Raw genomic sequence first — 21,693 nt, forward strand, 5'->3', positions numbered from 1 at the left:
TGAGTTTCCAAAGTCCCATTTCCCTTTGTCCCATCATAGAAGAAATGTAGCTGTAGCTTCAGAAGACCTATGATTAAAGCTGTTGCCCAGAATTTCTGTTCCATGTTTACACAGTCTAATCCAGCATCAGGTTAGTTTAGTTTGTGTTCCCCTCTGCAGTTCATCAATCCATTGTGTGGGGGTCTGCGGGGTCACATGGCTATGGAGGGAACATGGGCAGGAGCAAAACCAGAGGAACCAGAGAGCCAAGAGTGCCAAGAGATCCAAGAGCCAGGAGAGAAAATTCCTTTTGATAACCAGAACCATGAGCCAAGGTTCCCCACTACCTCCCACCCCATCTTCTCTCTCGGCACTAAAGAATGAGCTCCATGAACCAGAAGATTTAAACAAAAGTGTGGAAAATTTATTACAAGCAGATTCAGACTTCCCACACAGGGAGGCCCCCAAAGCCTTGTAGTCTTGGGGTATATATTTGCTACAAGTCTGCTCTATATCTATCCATGCTGTCACCTGATTGATTCCCTCAATTGTTCTTGCCTAGAACAGACCTGAACTTTCTGTGTTCCTATGCGCCAGTTCACCTTATTGTTGCAGGCCCTCTCTTGGTTTCACATGCCTCCCACTTTGAGTCCAAAAGCATTTTATTATTCCTGCTTGGTTGGTTTCTGTGATTAGGCTTGCTCAAACTGCCATGTCTGCCTCTGCCTACATTCTACCTGCCTTTGTTTTCCACCGGACCCCTGCCCTGTTTGCTCTCACTTTGTCTGTGAGATTTTGTATCCCGAATCTTTTGCAGGTTTATAGTGGCCCTGTTCCCCCAGCCAAGGATCTTTGTTCCCAGGTTTGACTGGCAGCAAGCACCTTCACTATGTCACCCCAACTCACTGTGCATGTGCCCATCTTCCCCTTTGTCCAGTTTCTTCCCCCAGTAATCTATAGGGAATGGGCCAGTGTTTCCCTGGGGAGTGTGAAATTGCAGCTTCCTGGTGAAGGTGCCCAGATGACCATGCTTATAATGTCTGGTCTTCCCTTTACTCCTTTCATAGTATTAATAACTAGCTAATTACAATGGTTTCAGTCTCAGGTCTTGGCTAGTAGAAAGAGTCCTTTGCCACATACAAAGCATATATATATATATATATATATATATCCTATCTAATAAAAGAGAAACATGCAAATTGACCATAACCCCAAGATGGCGGCCAACAGCCAGGCACTGAAGCGAACAGGAGGCTTGCTTGCTCCAGTGATGGAGGAAGCCAAGGTTCCCCGCCTGCCGCTGCTGGCCTCTGAGCTTGCACTCTAAGAAACAATGTTGCAAGTATAGAAGCTAAACAAACTCCAGAAACCTGCTTTCAGCCAGCAGGGCTTCAGCCAGCAGGACCGCAACAGTGTTTCAATTATAGAACCCTAACAAACCCAGTACCTGCTTTCAGCAGCTGAGGTCTCAGAGCTGCAGCCAAGCCTCAGAATTAAAGCTGGCTCTCAGCTCCAGTGACAGCCAAAGAAGGTAAATAAATCCCAGAATAAAAGAAAAAAAGGAGAGGTTGGGAGCTTCAGTCGCCCGCCAGCCTGAAAACGGCCCTCAGCCCCTCACCCAGACTGGCCAGGCACCCCAGTGGGGACCCCCACCCTGAAGCAACAAGATGGCAGCTAATTTGCATACTGAAGGCGGGTGGCAGTGGGCAAGGCTGTCCGCGGTCCCGGGACCTGGATCTGTGACCCTGCTGGGCAAGGGGCAGCGCGGGAGGCTGTCCACAGTCCGGGACCAGATCTGTGACCCTGCCGGGCAGAGGGCAGTGCTTGAAGCTGTCCGCTTTCAGGGACCCGGATCCGTGACCTGGTGGGCGGGGGGCTGCGCTTGAGGCTGTAGGCAGTCTGGGACCCAGATCCGTGACCTGGGGGCAGGGGGCAGCGCTTGACGCTTTCCGTGGTCCCGGGACCCGGATTTGTGACCCTGCTGGGGGGGGGGGGGGGGCAGTGCTTGAGGCTGTCCGCAGTCCCAGGACCTGGATCCGTGACCCTTCCCGGCTGGGCAGCAGCTCGCACAGGGGCGGATTGGCCGGGGTTGGGCAGGGCAGGACGCCTGGCTTCCGCCCAGCCCGAGTCACTCTGGGCAGGTGAGCAGCGCAGAGAGCCTCTGGACAGGGGAGGCAGGCCAGCGGAGGGCGGCCTGTACTTCCCACATGGTGGTGGTGACAGCTGTGAGCGAGCCAAGCGGAGCCTGCAGGCTGAGCTGAAGTAGTGCCTGCAGGCCATCAGCGCCCAGGAGTGGCTGCACAAGCTCCGCCTCCTGGCCCAGAAGGTGCAGGATCACAGGGACAGCCACCGTGGTGGGGCAGACTGACATCCTCCTGGCTGCACCACGGGGGTTTGCAGATTTGCAAAGCCAGTGGCCTCTGGTGTGCACATCCCCCCCCTGGCGTGCAAACATCCCCCAGCACACTGTCACCCTCCCACGCCTGCAACAGTTGCAAACCAAGGCGTGCACAAGTTCCCCCCGCCTCTCCACCGCACTTCCATCCACCCAGCATGCTTAACACCCCCACAGGATGTGCAAACATCCCCTCTGATGTGCTCACGTCCTTTGGAGAGTGTCTGGGTGTTCTGGGTGCTGAGAGTGGGTGCCTGTGAGATGACAGTGAGAGGGCGGAGTGGTGATGCCCTGTTCCCATGGAGGCCAGTGCAGCTATGAGATCACCTCTGGGGGGTTAATGCAGGTGCTGAGGCAGGAGCAGGTGCAGATAGACATACCTGGTGGGCACGGACGGCCCTCGCTGAGGTGCCTTTGGTCAGTGTTCAAGATCAAGAACCCAGAGGCGGAGAGGAATTCCATCCTCTCAGTGAAACAGTGGGATAGTCGGGTGACTTTAGAGGAGGAATATGCACTTTGGGTGCCAGCACCCATGAGTGAAGGCTGCCCTGACTGAGCCTCGCTTGCTTGGGGACTAGCTCACTCCTGCCGGGCAACGGGTGACAGGACGTGCTTTTCCGAATTAATGAGAGAAAACATTGATTCTCCTGCTGCCCACGAAGGTGGAAAGTGAAGTGGGGAGACATGTGGGGAGTGAGCAAGGTTCCCTGTCTGGGGGTTCCAAATCTGCTGTTGGTTTCTTTCACTGCTGACTAGAGATATACAGGGTGTCCCCCCGAAATGTATACACACTTTGAATACCTACTAATTCCAATGGTTTTAAGCATAAGAAAGGAACAACAATGGAGCTGTTATCTGTTAAAAGTGTGGGCACAAACAGGTAGTTGGACATTCCCTGAGGGGTCTCAGATTGAAGAGGGTGAAGGCCAGACTGAGGGGCCCCTTCCCACCCCCCCACCCCAGTGCACGAATTTCGTGCACCGGGCTACTAGTATATATATACTAGTATATATATATATATATATATATATATATTCACCAAAAGAATTGACAAACTACTTTGACTTGGTTTTTAAGCTTTTTATGGCTGGGCACATTTCTGTTTATATTCCAATGTCATGGCTCAATACTCTCCCCTTTTCCCCTCTATTCTAAACTCTTACTTTGATTTCTCTTTATACCTCAAATACCCCCATATTTTATCACCTCTCTTAAACCTTATCACACATTCTTCTATTCTCAGGCCTAGAGTGTGCTCACCATCTGCCACTTCAAAATAGACCCGCCCAGGCCAAAAACTGACTTCTGCGCATGGGCCACGAAGTTTCAATAGCACTGTACGTGCACGCCCGAATGTGGTATTTTGTGGAAGAGCCACACTCAAGGGGCCAAAGAGCCGCGTGTGGCTTTCGAGCCCTGGTTTGCTCTCAGCTGTTTGGCAGTAGGTAATAATATGCAAATCTTCAGCCCTGCTGGAGATGTCCATCAGCCCTCTGAGGAACTTCTAGAATTTATTATGCTAACTACTGTTCTTAGCCTCCAGCACTCATCAGTTCCGGCCTCCACCCTTTTTCCTTTGATTTTATTGTTGAGAACTGGGTCACACGCCCACTTTAAGCAAATCATGATTCATCCTTGGTGCTTTTGTCTGAAGTCATTCTGCCCTGGCAAAGTAGGCGTTCTTTTAGCAAAAATATGAGTGAATAGATGACCAGTAAGAAGAGAATGATGACTGCCCCTAAAAGTCTTCCATTAGGTTTTACTAAAATCCATGACTCTTTTCTCCAAATTGGAATTCAACTCTAGATTAATGTTCCTTAAAAATGCAACATTTGTGATGGCATATTATTCTTTAGTGTGGGTATCTCAGCATCTTTGGCATGAGAAGCTGTAATTATTTGTTTATTTTCATCAGCTACTTTCTTCTGGGCCAGAAAGTACATTGAACTCTGCTGAACTTCAAGGTGGGCACTGGTTCTCCCATAAGACAACCAAGGACTATCTCAGACAGTGGAAAGACTATCGTCCTCTACTAGTCTTCATTCTTTGTAAATTTTCCTCCGTGGCCAAAGTGACAATGATTTTGTCAAGTAGCCTGGATCCAATAAAAAGGCAATAAAATGACAAAAGTGTTTATCATGAACAAATTAACTAAGCCTTGAGTAGATCAAAATATATCTAATTTTTCATGAACTTATCCAATTCAAAATATCCAATATAATGGTGATTATACAATTGTGGGAATTTAGATGACATCCCCAATATTCAGCCCTCTTAGCTCTTTCTCTCTCCATATACTTCACTTATTGAAAAATTTTGTAAATGAAAAAAGGAAAATGAAAGAAATAAAATTATTATTATAGTTTACTATTTAAAAGCTTGTCTCTTTTTTATTAGTGTTATGATTCTGGTAATGATGATGATCTATCACTTATTGAGTATGAAGGAACCTATAATTGGCCTTTAATAAATATCTTAAAAGTCATATCAACTCTATAATTATTATAGACATTTTACAAAGAAACTTAAAATTCAGATCTTATTTGTCCAGGTCCGTCAGTAGAGCAGGGATGATAATTCAGAGTTTTCTGATTTCATAATGATTTCTACATTCCCAGGTATGAGCCAACCTCTCTTCCTTCAATTCTCATTGTCACCCCCAATATGCCCATTCCTTTTTTCAAAATCCATGGTATATTTATTTATTTACTCAAATCCTGTTGTCTCAGGTTTTTAGCAATGTGTTCATTCCCACTCATTGGCTGAGACGTTTATGGACAGCCCAGGAAATTACCTATCTAGTTCAGCAGCTTAAGTCTGGAGGCACTCACATCTAGCTCAGCAAGTAAGTACTAGGAAGAAAAAAAACTCCACAACAAGCAAAGAGATTAACAGATTAATCCTATGGTTGAGGAGAGTATTTTTTTTTTTTTCCTTTCCTTTGTTAAGGTAATAGGTGAGGTATGTGCTAAGGGATATTAAGCACCTGAGAACAACAGTAGTGACTGTTCGGGAGTTCACATAAGCCTCTGTAGGTTTCACATTTCCCCAGGGAATTAGCCAGGAGATCCAGTTTAGATGGAGGAGAAGGACCATCGGGCTTTGCTTAACCAAGGAGAGGAGAATGAACTGGTGAGTCTTCCCTTCTTTTTATTACAGGTTCCTCAAAGTAACTGAGCTGTGGGCAGGGGCTGTTGAAGTAGTGCTGGCTTTAGAACCTGGAGAGGTTTCAGTCTGGTAAGGCTCCTTGAGGTCCAGGGCAGTATTTTAGTGAGGGAACCTAATGGGCTGAGAAAGTGGGTCTTCTAGATGAGGGCACTCTTGCCATGCTAATAGGCATTGGACTGCATGAAGCCTCTGCTTCAGGCATTTTGCGGAGTAATCAGGTGCACTCCTACATGAGGTGTTCCCTCCTCATCTTCTGGGTCTTAGTGCAATTGGACAAACTCAGGCAAAAACTGAAACTATTTTTTTATTATTCTTGTGTGTTTGTATGTATGTATAACTTATGTTCCCTGTGCATTAGGTGGAAGTCATGCTAGTTGCCTAGAAGGGTTTTAACCATCAAGTACTGAAGAAGGAATAGAGTGTGGAATGGGATTTAGCGCATATCTTAAAAAAGTTCTTACTTCTGCAAGTCTTTTTCCCCCGTTGCCTTTTCCACTAAAAATATATAAATTTTGAAAAATAATCATTGAAAGCTTGAAAACTCCGTGTCTATTTAGTGCTGATGGGTTACCTTTATTATTTTATTTGATCTGCAGAATTCAGTGAAGAAATCAATCCTATTTCATGGAAAAGAAATCTGAGACCAGGGAGGTTGAATAACTTACAAGGTCAAAACCTGCAAGGGACAGGCTGGGTATCCAGCTCACTTCCTTCTGCCTTTACACCCCATATGTTTGTGCTGCAATAGTGTCTCCAGTTAGGTAATGGGAAAGGAGACAAAGAAAGAAGGGAATTTGGCAGAGAAGGTGCCTGGGAGGCAGAAAGGAACCCAGGAGATAGAGTTCATATATCAGAAGGTCTCCCAGTTCCCTATGAATTCTGTGGGAAATCCATCCATCTACCCTTGTTTGTTAGCCTAAGGAAAAAAAGTGATTTAATCACATGCATTGTTCAGTACAGCAACCCTGGCCACATGTGGGTTTTGAGCACTAGAAAAGTAGCTAGTTTGAAATGAAAGACACTGACTGTAATGTAAAATACACACAGGATTTTAAAGACTTGGTAAAAAACAAAAACAACTTATAAACTAACTCAATAATTTTTAAATTGGTTACACATTGAAATGACAATTTTTGGATTTGCTGGGTTAAATAATATATATTATGAAAATTAATTTCACTTGCTGCTGTGGTTTTTTTTTTTTTTCCCCTGTGGCTGCTAGGAAATGTAAATAACCAATGTGGCTCCACTGGTTTGTTATTGATTTAGGCAATGGAATGGCACTTTGAAATCTTCAGACAAGGAATTCACAGAGTAAAAATCTACTCACCTGTGTTCACTCCAAAGAGCTCTGTGCCAGTGCTGATTTTTTTTCAACATGCAGATAAGTGTTCATAAAAGCCTTTGGTTGCTCTTTATTTTTCTTTAATGAGGTGACCTATTTGTAAAATTCATAGCCTAGTATTTTAATTCTTTTAATCACAGAGGCAGCACAGGTACCAAAGCAATAAGTAACAGGCCAGGCAACATAGTTTACTCTTTGTTGGTGATCAAACACTTCTAGAAACACCCACTAAAAAATTCTATCAGGAATCTCACTATGCTGATGTCTTGTTGTCAGGGCATGTTGTCAGCAGGAAGTGGCTGTGGATTTTTTCTTCATAAATCTTACTTGTGAGCTTGGGTACAGAGCACAGATGCCAGTCCTACTCGGGTAGATCAGAACCCTGGGTGAGTTAGGTAGCCTTGGTAGGAACAGGGGTCACCCAGGTGCATAGGCTAAGCGGAAGCTGCCACCTAGCTCCAGGCACTGCTGTCCTGCAAGTCAACGTGACCGGTGCTGTCAGCTCTTCAGAGTTTGAAAGGGAAGCCAGAAATCGATATGATTGTGTGAAATAGCCTTATTATAAATTTTGGAAACAAATTCTTTTTTTTCTTTTTTGATAATCCATAGGCCAAACTAAGCCTGGGCATGGTCTTCTCCCAGCCTTTGAGGGCTATCAGTCATGGCTTTTACAACCTCTCCTCACTTGTTTTTACTTTCCCAAAGGTTTCCCCATGGCCCACTCTGATTTCTATTTGCGTTAATCATCTCAAGTCTAATCACTTGTGATCATGTGAGAGGATCTGAGGTGAAAACTACACACTGTTTGGGCAAATAATGAATTCATTCAATCAAACACCCATAAAGAACTTATTTGAGTGGGGAGGGACTGTGAGATTATTCAAGTGCAGCCTGGAATCACTTTGCTGAGCTCAGCATAGATCTAAGCCATTGCACTAGCTTCCAGATTTGGAGGAGAAAGGGAATGGAAGTTGAATCAATTGCCAATGGCCAATGTCAGTCATGCCTAGTTAATGAAGCCTCCACCAAAACATAAAAGGCCTGGGCTGGGAGAGCTTTCTGGTTGATGAATATGTGGAGGTGCTGGGAGTTAGCCATGAAGAGAGGGCAGCTCAGTGCCCTTTCCAATCCTTGGCCTATCCATCTCTTCCTGAGTTATATCCTTTTATAATAAACCAGTGTTCTAGTAAGTAAAATATTTCTCTGAGTTCAATGAGCTACTCCAGCAAGTTAATCAAAGTCAAGGAGTGGGTTCTGGGAACCTCCAATTTGTAGCCAGTTGGTTAGAAGCATAGGTTGCTACCTGGACTTGCAACTGGTGTCTGGACTTGGGGAGAGGCAGTATTGTAGTACTGATCCCTCAACCTGTGGAATCTGATGCTATCTTCAGGTAGATAGTGTCAGAATTGAGCTGAATTGTAGGATGCCCAGCTGGTGTTTGAGAATTGTTTTGTGTTGTGTGGGAAGGCCTTGCCCTCACCACACAAACATACATAGTGGGAATTGGGTCCAGGAACTCACAAGAGTCACCATGCTAGAAAAGTTAGTTCTTATTATCAAATATAGACAAAAGTGAAAGTGATTCAAGACATTTTATCCCACCAAAGGGCACTCCATGGCATGAATGAAGGACAAAGTATAGAAAACTATAATTAGCAATGCTTACTAATTAGTGATAACTACCGCAAATTACTACATGTGGCCAAGCCCAGGCAGTAATAGAGGGTGAAGAACAATGTCCACGCTAACAGGGTCCATTGATACAGACAGTATTATCTTTGCATTAAAGCAGCGGTTCTCAACCTGTGGGTCGCGACCCCTTTGGTGGTCGAACGACCCTTTCACAGGGGTCCCCTAAGACCATCCTGCATATCAGATATTTACATTACGCTTCATAACAGTAGAAACATTACAGTTATGAAGTAGCAACGAAAATAATTTTATGGTTGGGTCACAACATGAGGAACTGTATTTAAAGGGCCAGAAGGTTGAGAACCACTGCGTTAAAGAAAAGAACCTTGAAACATGGCAGAGTTAGAGATAAGAGAGCTTTAAGAATGCCCTCCTATCTAACACATGAAGGAACACAATTTAGCATGTCCAGATAAAGAAAACAAAGGGTAGATTGTGAATAATGAATAGAAACTTGGTGCTGTTATGGTTGTTTTTAAAAAGAAAGAAGCTAAAACATGATTAATTCTAGTCTCATGAAAGGACATAGAAATATTATCTTTCCTTGGCTCTGATTCAATGGACTGAAATTTGTGGCCTATGTAGAAAAAGGTAACTTACTCTAAGGTTATTAACTTCTCACCCATGGAAAAGCTCAACATGTCTTAGCAAAAAACTGACCTTGCCATTCACAAAAGGTAATGGTAATACTGAGAGTTATTTATGTCTTGGTTGAGTAAATTCAGTTATAATCTTGTGCTGCTATGAGAATCTTTGGGTGAGTAAAAGTGTTATGAGCTATCATCCAGAATACCCATTCCAAGGACACTACTACTACTACTGTGCCTGTGCATGGTGGGCACACAACAAATATTTTTGATGGATAAACACACAAATAGTGAACATAAGGACTAAAGGATTTACAAAAACTAAATAGTACTGTTCACAAGACCAGTCGTGCATAGATGCTAGTGCTCCTGATGCAATGAAAATCCAGGAGTAAGGACAGATGGTGACCAAGGGGATGGTTCCATATGACTAAGAGGATCCCCAACAGAGAATTTTGGAAATAAACCATGTTTAGATGAAGCAGCACCTCAGAATTCTTCTTTCCTGAGGAATTGAGCCAATTGGTTCTATCTTCAATGGCAACTGTAAAAGCTACCTATAAAAAAAAGAAAGAAAAAGTAGTAATTGAAAAAGTGCCATTTATGGGCTAGAATTTCATATATGTTCTCATTTAGTCCCTATGACCTAATACCTTAAATATCCACTTTATGACTAAGGAAATTGAGGCTCGGTTAAGTAACATATATAATATCACATTACATAACATCAGAGGGTGTTCTACTACACTGTTTTCCTCCTGTACAAGTGAAGAAAGATTGTGCTGGCTTGTGTATATGTGTGTGTACATATGTGTGTATGCATGTGTGTGTGTGCATGCACACTTATATATATATATATATATATATATATATACACACACACACACACACACATATATATGGTTATGACATCTAATTAATTTTGAATCAATTTAGTATTTATCTTAAACTCAATTCTCAGTTTCACATATTACAAAGTTGAGTAGTTTTCTTTTTAGCCTGTATTAGACTTCAACTTGGACAACTTGTGCTCTGTGGTAAAAGCAAAAATTCCATTTAAGCCATTTAAGGATCAACCACTTTTAGAAATACAACTTATGGTTTTGGCAAATAACATTGAGTTCTGAACATTGCCTGTGGTCAAATCAATTTACAATGGTTTGAAATGTTGTTGAACTGTATATTACTCAAGCTAATATTAACTCAACACATACTGTGTGCTCAAAGTATTTCAGGAACTGAACTGCATATATTATCTTGTTAGTTTCTCACAACAATCCTAGGATAGTTGTTGTTATTTTCATTTATGGAGGAGGAAATTGAGTCATCAGGAGGAGTAAAGTGGGTTGCCCAAGGTTGCTTTTTGTGGCTACACGGTAGAATATTTGAACTTGTTTTTTTCATGCCATATGCCCAGCTTTTAACTGTTATACCAGACTACTTCTGTTGCATTTTACAATCAACCACCTTTCTCACAGGAAGAATCTAAAGTTTAGGGAATTTAAATCATTTATTGAGGTCACATTAATTAGTAAGTGATGGAGCAAGAAACAGAAGTGCTGACTTCTAAAAGGCAATGGGGTTGGGGTGCAAAGAACAGAGGCTCTGCCGATAGGCTGCCACAGGGCTTTAATTTGTCAAAAGTCATGTGTGTATTTTATTGTTGTTCCTAATGCCTCTGCTTCTTCCACACTCTGGGTTTAGAAAAGGTCATTAGGGCTGTGGTACCTCTCCTGGGATCTGGAATACAGAGTTCTAGTGGGAAACAAAAAAATAGGCGAACATCACTTCTTAGAGAGAATACAGTGCAAGTATCCTTGAAGAAAAGCACACCTGTGTACTATTCAACTCAACTCATAGGTGGCAGCAGATCTGGAACACAGCCTGTTTCCATTACCAACCTTGATTTCACAGCCACCATTTTCCTCCTTTGACCGACCTATTATCAAACCACCTGCTGACATTGACTGAGAGCTTGCTTTATGCTCAACACCTATCCCTCATTTAATCCTCACCACTGTTCTTCCAAGTGTATGTTATTAAAATTCCCTAAGTACAGAAATGGAAGCAAAGACTTAGAGAAGTTAAATCTGGAGGTCACATAGGTCATAGGTGACAAAACTCACTTTACTACAAGAAACCATGTATAATGTGTTTGAGATTTTGATCCTCTGTCCCCAGTATCCTTACATTTACAAGACTTCTGGATTCCACTTACCTTCCTCTGTTATGGTATAAATATTGCTCCTGGCTTCCTCCTCTACTCTGCATTTCTTAGTGGATTTTACTAGGAGTGTATAAATATTTAGGACAAATCTCAGGGACTCTTACTACATCAGAAGACTAATCATTTAAGACTAACTTATACTTGAGATTAACTAGTCAAAGTGGAAACACACAAACGACCAGTCCTTAAAGAATATTTGGTTAAAAGAATGCCAAATAAAATAGTGATTCTTTTAGACAAAACCTCAAGTCCCATATCCAGCACTATAACTTTTGGGAAGACTGAGAAATGGTCTAGAAAGAAATTTTACCAAGGATTATGAGGTCAGTTTTTCAAAGAAGCAAAAACATTGCTTCTGTTCACTTTGCTCAATGAGCTACACATATCTGAACATTATGCTGACATTTACAAGTTCTTATTTACTTACTTACTTTTACATGCTTAATTTTTTAACAGACAGAAAGAAATCTGATATTTTGATTGAGGTGTTCCAGCCATAAGCAGAGTCATTATCAGAATCCTCTTCCCCATCTCAGTGATTTTACCTCTGCTTTAAGGGAAGTCAGTTCTTCCCAATCATCCACATCAGGAAGCATCTACAGTCTCCCCAAGCCACCAAACCCCCCACTTCCCATAGAAGTCACTTCTCTGTCTCTCACTTTCTTTATTCATTTCTAATATTATGCTGCCGTTTTTTCTTTCTCAATCTAATATTATTAAAATAGTTAAGATATCTTCTACCTGCTTGGAACAGTGTCTAATAAACATTCATTCCACTTTTCTAAAACATTTTAACATATAAATACAGTGGGTGTATTTATATAAATTTATAAAAATAGCCTGGCCAGTGTGGCTCAGTGGTTGAGCATGGACCCATGAACCAGGAGGTCATGGTTGGATTCCTGGTCAGGGCACAAGCCTGGGTTGAGGGCTCAATCCCTGATGGGGAGTGTGCAGGAGGCATCCAGTGGTTCTCTTTCATCATTGATGTTTCTATCTCTCCATCTCCCTTCTTCTCTGAAATCAATAAAAACGTTTAAAAAAAGTTCATTTATCTTAATAACTTTCATCAGTTTTGCTGAATTTGAACTGATCTAAGTAGAATTGTGCATTGCTTTATGATACTTCATTTACTCAATATAATGTCTGAAATGTTGTGTTTGTCAGAAGTTAATTCCTTTTTATTGTTTTGTAGTGTTCCATTGTATGTAAGCACAACATTTATTTATCTCTCTTCTGTTAATGTATTTTTAGATGTTTGAAGTTTGGGGCCCTATTGTCAATTTTTATTTTCATTCAGTTCAAAATATTTCCTAATGTTTGTTGTAATTTTTTATTTTACTCACTTGTGTTCAGAAATATGTTTCTTCGTTTCCAAACATTTGGGAATTTTAAAGTTATCATTCTGTTAATTTCTAATTTAATTATAATGCCATCATTACATAATGCAGTCAATTTAGGTAAATGCTTTATGTGTACTTGAAAATAATTTGAATCATGCAGTTTGGGGCTGTGATTTTCTGTATTTGTTAACTAGGACAATTTAGTTAATGAGGTTGTTCAAACTTCTGGTAGTCTTACTGTTTTTGTTTTCTTTTTGTCTACTTGTCTTATCAGTTTTGAGAAATGATGAGAATGGATTTAATTCCTATCAATTTTACTTTATAAATTTGGAAATTATGTTTATAGATGCACAAAAATTTAGGATTATTGTCTTCCTGTTGATCATTTAGCTTATGAAATGTCCTTTTCCTCATAATATTTCTTTCCTTAAAGTCAATTTTATCTGATATGAATATAGCTGTACCAATTTTCTTTTGTTAGTCTTTGCATGGCACATTTCCCCCTTTTTTCCTCCTTTTACACTATCTGCTTCTTTTAAGTAATTCATGTCTGCTTCTTTATATTTAAAATATGTCTCTTGTTAGCAGCACATAGTGGTTCTTCTTTTATTATTTTAGTCTGACAATCTTTGCTTTCAATCACACAATTAAAGTCATTTACATTTAATGTAATTACTGATATAATTGAGTTAAACTTCATAATATTGTTCTTTGTTTTCCACCTATTCAACCTGTTCTTTGTTATTTTCTTCACTTAACATTATATCACAGAATGTCCCATGTGTTTACCTTGACTTTATGCATTTTGTTTTTAATGGCTCCTCAATAGTCCATTGTTTTGATGTTTCACATCTTACTGCATCATTAGTTATCATTTTGTTCTTTTTTTAAAAATATATATTTTATTGATTTTTTTACAGAGAGGAAGGGAGAGGGATAGAGAGTTAGAAACATTGATGAGAGAGAAACATCGATCAGCTGCCTCCTGCACACCCCCTACTGGGGATGTGCCCGCAACCAAGGTACATGCCCTTGACCAGAATCAAACCTGGGACCCTTCAGTCCGCAGGCCAACGCTCTATCCACTGAGCCAAACCGGTTAGGGCTCATTTTTTTCTTTCAATAACTTTTGTTGTTACAGATAATTCTGCACTAAACATCTTTATATACACAAATTTCTACTTTATGCATATTTTCTTAAGGTGTATATTTTAGCGTGTGTTTTCTTAGGGTATGGAATCATGGATTCAAGGAATAGAAACATCCTTATAATTCTTGATACAATTTGATATAATTCTTGTCACCTTGCTTTTCCTAAATAATTATTCTAATTTATAAGCTTATTAGCAGTATGTAGCTGTAGTGGTTTCATTGCAGCCTTGCCGGCATTATGAGTTCCTTTTTTAAAATAAAAAGTTGTTGTATAAAAAAGAATGGAAAGGAATCAGAATTGTGATTACCAATGTCATTGATGTGGGTACATAAACAGAAAGGGGAAAAGTCATTTACAGATGTCATTTTTACTATAAGCTGGACTAAAATTTCTAACTCTTCTTCATCTATTTTGCACACACTTGGGCTTTGGCAATAAACCCCTCTATATCACTTAGTTAAATAAGTGAGACCTTTAAGCTGTCTTTTGAAAGTTTTTCATGTCCACAAATAATCTCTTAATTTATATCTTCCTACTGGTACAGTTATTAATACTTTCAATTATTTATGACATAATATGTGAACTGGCACATACATTTTATTTGATAAAACTAATAAAACTATAAATAAGTAAATTCACAAATAAAACCAAAACAGGTTTATAGAATCAGAAGGAAGTTTAGGGAGAAAGGAGACCAACTGAAAATATGCTTAAAAGCAGAATGAACACATGCTTCTAAGTAACATTTAAACCTTAGTGTGAATAATCTCAAAATACAGTGGCTGCATCACTAAACTTAATGAACATCTTTCCTCAGGTGGGTGATAGTGCTGAGGAACAGTGGAAAGGAACTCTTAAAATTGTAATTTCTTTGCAGAGCACTTGAGGAGACATTATCTCATTTGAGCATAAGTACCCTGTAAGGCACATATTTCTACTCTATTTTTTTCTTTTTTTGTATAGGAGTAAATTGGGATTCCCTAGAGGTGAAAGGATTTACCTAAGTTCACATAACTGATAACTGGTAGGCAGGTGACTCAAGTTTACATTCTTGTTTCTTAAGCCTGTGACCTCTCCACTATGTTTAAGGATTGCTTTCAACACTTGTTATTAAAATCTTCATCTACCACAGAGTTATTAGAAAAACTTAATGAAAATAACCATATTGAAGATGAAAACTTTTCCAAAGAATACAGCCAAGAGATTTATTATAACATAATCTAAACTGGTATAAAATTCAGAAGATTCTATTATTTGAAAGTGCTTCAGAAACTCAGTGAAAACTTACTGCCTTGACATTACAGCTCTATGATCTGGACCTAGGAGTTCAGAGTCATAGAAAAACACACACACAAATAATAGCAGAACCTAAAATCATAGTATAGCAACAATGTCATTCATAATCAGCATCCCTTAGGCTCTTCCAAATACACTAAAAATCTAGGCTGCTTTATTGGAAAAATTTGACAGGTAATATTGTATAAATTTAAGGTAGCACGTTTCTTTAATCCTATATAATAAAAGCCTAATATGCTAAGTGTCCAGTCGTCCAGTCGTCTGTTCAACCAATCAAAGTGTAACATGTTAATGATGTGCTAAGGCCGCTCAACTGCTCGCTATGACGTGCACTGACCACCAGGGGGCAGATGCTCCAACCAGTAGGTTAGCTGGCTGCTGGGGTCTGGCCAATTGGGACTGAGCAAGACCAGCCAGACACGCCCTGGAGCCCTCCCACTATACCTCCCTGGCTGGCCACCTCTCACATCCCTCCCCAGCCCCGATTGTGCACCGGTGGGGTCCCTCAGCCTGGCCTGCACCCTCTTGCAATCCGGGACCCCTCAGGGGATGTCGGAGAGCTGGTTTTGTTTTGGTGCAATCCCACAGGCCAGGCCGAAGGACCCCACTGGTGCACAAATTTGTGCACCAGGCCTCTAGTACACTTATATACTGTAATATGGTTGCTGATGTAATATTTATCACATTACATACTTATAGTACAATATTATTGTCTATGTTCATTAAATCTCTATGGCTATTTTTGTACTCATTATAGATTTGTACCTTTAGATACCATCACTCTTATTCCCCACCCATCGATCCCCTGGTTACCACCATTTTATTGTCTGAAAAATCTAGTTTTAGATATAAAATTTTAAAAAACTATACAGTACTGTGAATCTTCATTGTAGAAGATGGAAACTACAAATTGGCTTTAAACAAACAAATATATTATTTTGGGCTACTTGTTTTCCCCTAAAATTGCATCTTAAGTCTTTATTCAATTTATAAACAAATATTAACTAACCTATTACTAAAAGTAGAACTATTTCATCAAGTTACTCTTTGAGTGAATACCTTTAAGCTGTCTTTTGAAAGTCTTTCATGTCACAAATAATCTCTTAATTTATATCATCCTACTGGTTCAGAAAGTAGTAGAGTTAATACTTTCAATTCTTCTCAATCCTGTTATCATTAAACAAAGCTGAATTTGAATGAATTTGAATTAAGTGTGGATCATATTCTGTCATTATTTTATCATCTTCCTCTAGTAAATTGATATTAATACTTTTTAAAAAACTTATACTTAAAGAAAATAGAACTGGTAGAGAGCATGAAGTATTTTATAAAATTATGTGGTGACTCTTAAGAGTATTTAGAACCAAATAATTCTGACCCTTCCTTGCTTTTCCTGTCTAATGTCTTAGTTCCATATGCCAGGGTAGTAAAATGAGCCCCCCCTTTTTTTACTCTATCAGCTGACAGCTGTAAGCAATCAATCTAATTCAACCAGCCAGAAATCTGAAGAAAGCCAGATTTCTCTCCCCATCAACACCCCCACATCAAAAGTCTGTTTCTAGGAACAAAATGATATGTTTATGTGAAAAAATAAAGATAGAGTGATCTTTTATTTCTCTGCAGGAGGTGTTTGGTTACCAGACCCAGAGTCTTCGCAGAGCCATCTGCCTTACAGCATCGGTGCTGACGTGTGGGGTCCTTCTGCTGGTGTTCTACTGGAGGCCCCAGTGGAGAGTGTGGGCCACTTGCATCCCGTGCCCCTTGCAAGAAGCAGATACTGTTCTGCTAAGGACAACTGTGGGTACCCTATTGTGTTGCATTTGTGGCACAACCAATGACTGGCTAGCACTTCAGAGGGGAAAGCTTTCTTCATTTAAAGAATTTTCCTGTCCCAAAATAGGAGATGGAAAAATCACCTTTGCAATCTATTTGACGTCTCTTATTTTAACCCAGAAATGAAGGCCATTTCTTGCATGTCAGACCGGGGAAATTTCTTCCATGTCAGGATAGTTAGCAATGCTCTTAGCAATTACATGAACAGTGGCTGCCAGTGTTACAGCTCTTAGAAACATAACAAGGGAATGATCGTTCAATCTTTCAAAAGTATGTATTCTGAGGGAAATTAGACATTTAAACATGTAGATGAGATTTTGAGGTAGCCAGAAACTATTTTCTGAATAGAAAGTTTTCCTGAAAAGTCTATTTTTCTCTTTATTCTCCAGCACAGTGGTTCTCAAATTTTAGTGCAAGTCAGAATCACCTAGAGGGCTCTTTAAAACACAGACTGTTGGCCTTAACACCAGAAGTTCTGATTCAGTAGGTTTTGGGTGGGACTGAGAATTTGCATTTCTAGCAACTTCCAAGATAATGTTGTTGCTCTTGTCTGTGGTCCAAACTTTGGGAAACACTGGCCTGGCACTTGGCAGGGATTTGGTTGATTGAGTGCCTTACTGAATAACAGTTGAGAATTTCACAGGCTGGATTGTCATATCTAGGATGAATTTCAAAGATATATCAGGAAGAAAGTGATCTACCTCTACTTATCCACACTGAAGTTTCCTATAAGCAAGAACCCGGAAGAGCCCCTTGTAGCTGACCGCCACTCTGTCATAAACCATGCCATATTGAAACCAGAATTAAAAGTAAGTGATTTTAAGACTGCATTGTTATGGCAAGTTTTTTCCAAAAGAAGTAATGTAAGTGTTTATTAGATGAAGGTTTGAATATCCCATGGCTGAATTGGGAATTATAGCTATCTATTAACAAAGGTAGGGCTGTGTGGGGACCTTCATTAAACAAGCTTTCCCTTCCCTGACAAGCTTGACTTTGTGAATGACATATTTCCTATCACATTTGTCATTTCAGCTACGATGTATCCAAGTGCAGAAAATTAGGTATGTTTGGGACAACTTGGAGAAGAGGTTTCAGAAAGTGGGGTAAGTCCAACTTCTTCTTGGTTCTGAATCAGGATATAAGGGAAGAACACTGATTTGTTGCATGCCATGAACTGAAGTGTGGTTCCTGTCCTGACCGCATCCTAGGTTGCTGGAAGACAGCCACTCCTGCTATGACATTCATCATATGTTCGGCCTGGGCCTGACCCATGAAGAGCGGGAGGTCAGGTAAGGTTTGCAGTACCCCCTGAGAGAATGCTGCCAGCAGAAAGTGTAATATCAAATGGCGTGTGCTCAGTGAATTGTTGGCATAATGCTTCATCAACTTCATATAATCTAAGCTCATTTGCTGGTATCAGAAGAGATATTCTAAATTGTTCACATCATGGGCAAACTTATTAAAAAGAAAAGACTAAAAGAACCATGCAATCCAATAACATTTGATCCTTTCTTTCAGGATTGTACAATAGTTTTCTCTGTGTTGTCTTTTTAATTTTTTTCTCAAAAACGTTTTGAGTCATTTCATAAACAACAGCTTCTTAATCCTCCCATCCTCAGTGAGACAAAGACAATATTATGATTGCATTTTACTTTAAAGAACAGCCCTTGGAGATGAGGATTTTGTTTGTTAAGTTGGTTGTGTCATTCACTACTGTATTTGCAGCACCTGGGACAGTGTCTGATTCATGATAGGAGCTCAACAGATATTTGTGGAATGAATGAATGAATGAATACATGAATGCATTCATGGATCTATTAACAAAATGCCTCTAATATGCCAGGCAGTTTGCAAGACACTAGGGATGACAAAACAAATAAGACTTAGTCATCATCCCAGGGACATTTACTGACTAGAGAAAAAGAATAGTTGTACGATTGTGAGAATGATATCTCTAGTAGCACATAGGTTAAGAATAATGGCAGTAGCATAGGAAATGCTTATGCTATGCATTAACTCACTGTGCTCTAGAATCCTCACTTTCCTCATCTATAAACCGAAGTGGAAAATCCTGGTGAATCTGCAAGAAAACCACTGCAAGCCTTCCCCAAAATTTTAGTAAGCAGCTTCATTTCTTGCCCAATTTTAGGGACATTATCTGCCTGACCTTCTTTGTGGTCAGGCAGAAACACTAATTCTAAAGCTAAGAAGACATTTTGTGCTTAAAATACAGGTCCTTGAATTCCACTCCCACAATTCTGATTTAGTAGGTAGAAGTAGTGATAAGAGAAGAAACTGCTTATTTATCAGGCACCCTCATAATTCTTATGCACCCCAAGTCTGAGAATTGCTCATCTATTGTTTGTAAGTTTTCTCTTTGATTGAACACTATGAAAAAATGAAGCAAGCATCTAGAGTATGACAATATTGCAAAATGCCTTTGAAATGGTATCATTACATGACATTTCAGATGCAATGCTTAATATATTGAGTACAAAAAGTTTTCAAACTCATTAAAACATATTGATTTAATAGCATCAAGCACAAAACTTTAAAAGATTGATCTAGGGCATTTAGGAAATCTAGTTGATAAATGTAGATATATTGTAGAGAAAACCATTTCTGCAGGAAAGATTTCCATCAGTGCAGCCACCTCACATGTCCCTATTTATCAAGCCCAGGCTTTGATAAACATCATACATAATTAAATTTAAATCTGCTCCACACAATAAAGAACTTGACAATCTAATAAACAAGACAGAGTACAGTTTTCCAAATACAAAGAATTGAGGAGATAATCTACTTATAAACATATAGGCATATTTTATTTTATGGGCTTATCTCTTTGGAGAGTAATGGCAATAAATAGAATATGGAACATTTTATCCTATTTTTTCCTTCATTTTTTAGTGTAAAACTAACCTTTTAAAAAACAAATCTGACTGGTTGAGTGATATCAATTTCCTTGGGCTTGCTTGCATGAAAAGTAAGGGCATGATATGAGAAATAAAGGAAGGGAAATACCCAAAAATCTCAGATGATGAAAATCCACAGTCTAAATTTAGTCTCTTATTTAGCCTTCCAAGTAGCCAAGAAAGGATAGAAAATACACAGATTTACATAGTTCTCACTTTTAAGTAGCAAAAAGTAAATCAGGGCATGAAAAGAGATACCTTTACCATGGAGAGAATTTGTCAAAGGGCATCAGAATGAAAGCAAGATTATTCCAGGAGGTTTCATGCTCCTAGCTTCACTCATTCATGAACTCAACGAAAGATTTCTTCTTGGAATTGGTCCTCAACAGGTTCATGGACACTTGAGTTAATTCTCTTATCTCATGGAAACAGGGCCCTATGGGAAGACCAAGTCTACTCACTCCCCATCCATCTCATAGTCTTCCTATTAGGACAGTTTTTAAATTGAGCATCTCTTCATTTTCTCTTTACTCAGCCCATGCCTCCTCTTGCCTCCTTTGTTTAATCTCCTAAAAAGACAAGGGGAACTTTCTGGCAGTGGAGATAGCAGGCACCTCCTAATGGCATTAGCTCCAAACAGTTTACCTTCTTGGTAACCCAGCTCTCTGAAGGAAAAAAAGCTTTGATGGGTAGAGTTTGCCAATTTCTGTAATGGAACTACTCTCACCATGGCTGATTTCCATCCAATGGTGTGACATCCCTGAATGTGGAGTGAAAAAGAGATGCTTACCTTAGGCTCAGTGGTTCTGCAGGGCCAAACTTAATTTTCAACATTTGTCACACCATTGAGCAAAAAGGCATGCCTGTTAGTACCAGAGGAAAGCAATTCTATTAATGCTCATCCCCAAGCTGGTGGGAGCTTTCCAGGAGAAGAGAGATTATTGAAACAGAGAGAAAGAAGAATCAAGAGGGAGGCAGGAGAGATAAAGGGATTAGGGCTGCTTTGAGACCCTACTCTTTTACTCCTCAGGTCTTGTGGGTAGCAAAAGTCAGAACAGAAATCATGCTTTTATACCATGACTTTTATCCCCTTCACAAGCTCTGTTCCTAGAAAACATTCCAATTATAGACACTCATGCTTAGGAAGGAAGCGTTGGTTGGAGTAGAGGAGAGAGGCAATGTTTAACATTTAGTTAGAAGTTAATAAATTACTTAAAATATTATAGTTTTCAAAGGGTATTTAGTACAAATTGAATGAGCCATTGAGATCCACATTCTCTTTTAGATAAATTGTATTTGTCACATCCTTGGTTCTATGGGTATGAGTCCATTCAAGATATAAAATCATTTAACCTCAGTGCCTTGTTCAGAGCAAAGGACTATGGTGACACCAGTAAGCCCAAGGCTTGGGTCACCCTGGGGAGATCCTGCCTGGGTTTTCTCAGCCCCCACCTCCACCCCTTGCCCTCCTGGTCTTCTGCTTCCCAGACCCTCATGCGTGGGAATTTTTAAAAACTCTATAAATCTGCTTCCTAAAAACTCCAGAGTTCACAGAGTGTGTCATTGCATGGCATTAACTGCTTGGAAAACTACAAGTCTCCCACTCTATTGGTGGCTTATCAAAATGCAAGCAGAGCAGTCATATGTAGCTTGAAAAAAACTCACTAGTAATTCTAACACAGTCCTTCTCTGGTCAGGACCACTCTAGTCTTCATCAAGTGGAACCTAAAGTGTCTAGCACACAACATATTCTCAGCAAT

At 40.0% G+C, this 21,693-nt stretch overlaps 1 protein-coding gene across 8 annotated transcripts in view; it reads left to right on the top strand.

Moving 5' to 3' along the window:
• The first annotated feature begins 5,270 nt into the window (after nt 1-5,270).
• ATP13A5 (ATPase 13A5) overlaps nt 5,271-21,693 on the top strand; it is a 105,297-nt gene continuing 88,874 nt past the window's right edge. For all 8 annotated transcript variants that reach the window (XM_070406552.1, XM_070406553.1, XM_070406557.1 and 5 more), the window contains exons 1-5: nt 5,271-5,506; nt 16,809-16,982; nt 17,681-17,827; nt 18,051-18,121; nt 18,227-18,307. In XM_070406552.1, coding sequence (XP_070262653.1) covers nt 5,453-5,506; nt 16,809-16,982; nt 17,681-17,827; nt 18,051-18,121; nt 18,227-18,307 — 527 coding nt within the window. In that variant the 5' untranslated portion in view covers nt 5,271-5,452. The remainder of the gene's footprint in view (nt 5,507-16,808; nt 16,983-17,680; nt 17,828-18,050; nt 18,122-18,226; nt 18,308-21,693) is intronic.

This window comes from Myotis yumanensis, unplaced genomic scaffold (assembly GCF_028538775.1).
Source record: "Myotis yumanensis isolate MYYU_CA2020_CCGP unplaced genomic scaffold, mMyoYum1.0.hap1 SCAF_2, whole genome shotgun sequence".
NCBI lineage: Eukaryota > Metazoa > Chordata > Mammalia > Chiroptera > Vespertilionidae > Myotis > Myotis yumanensis.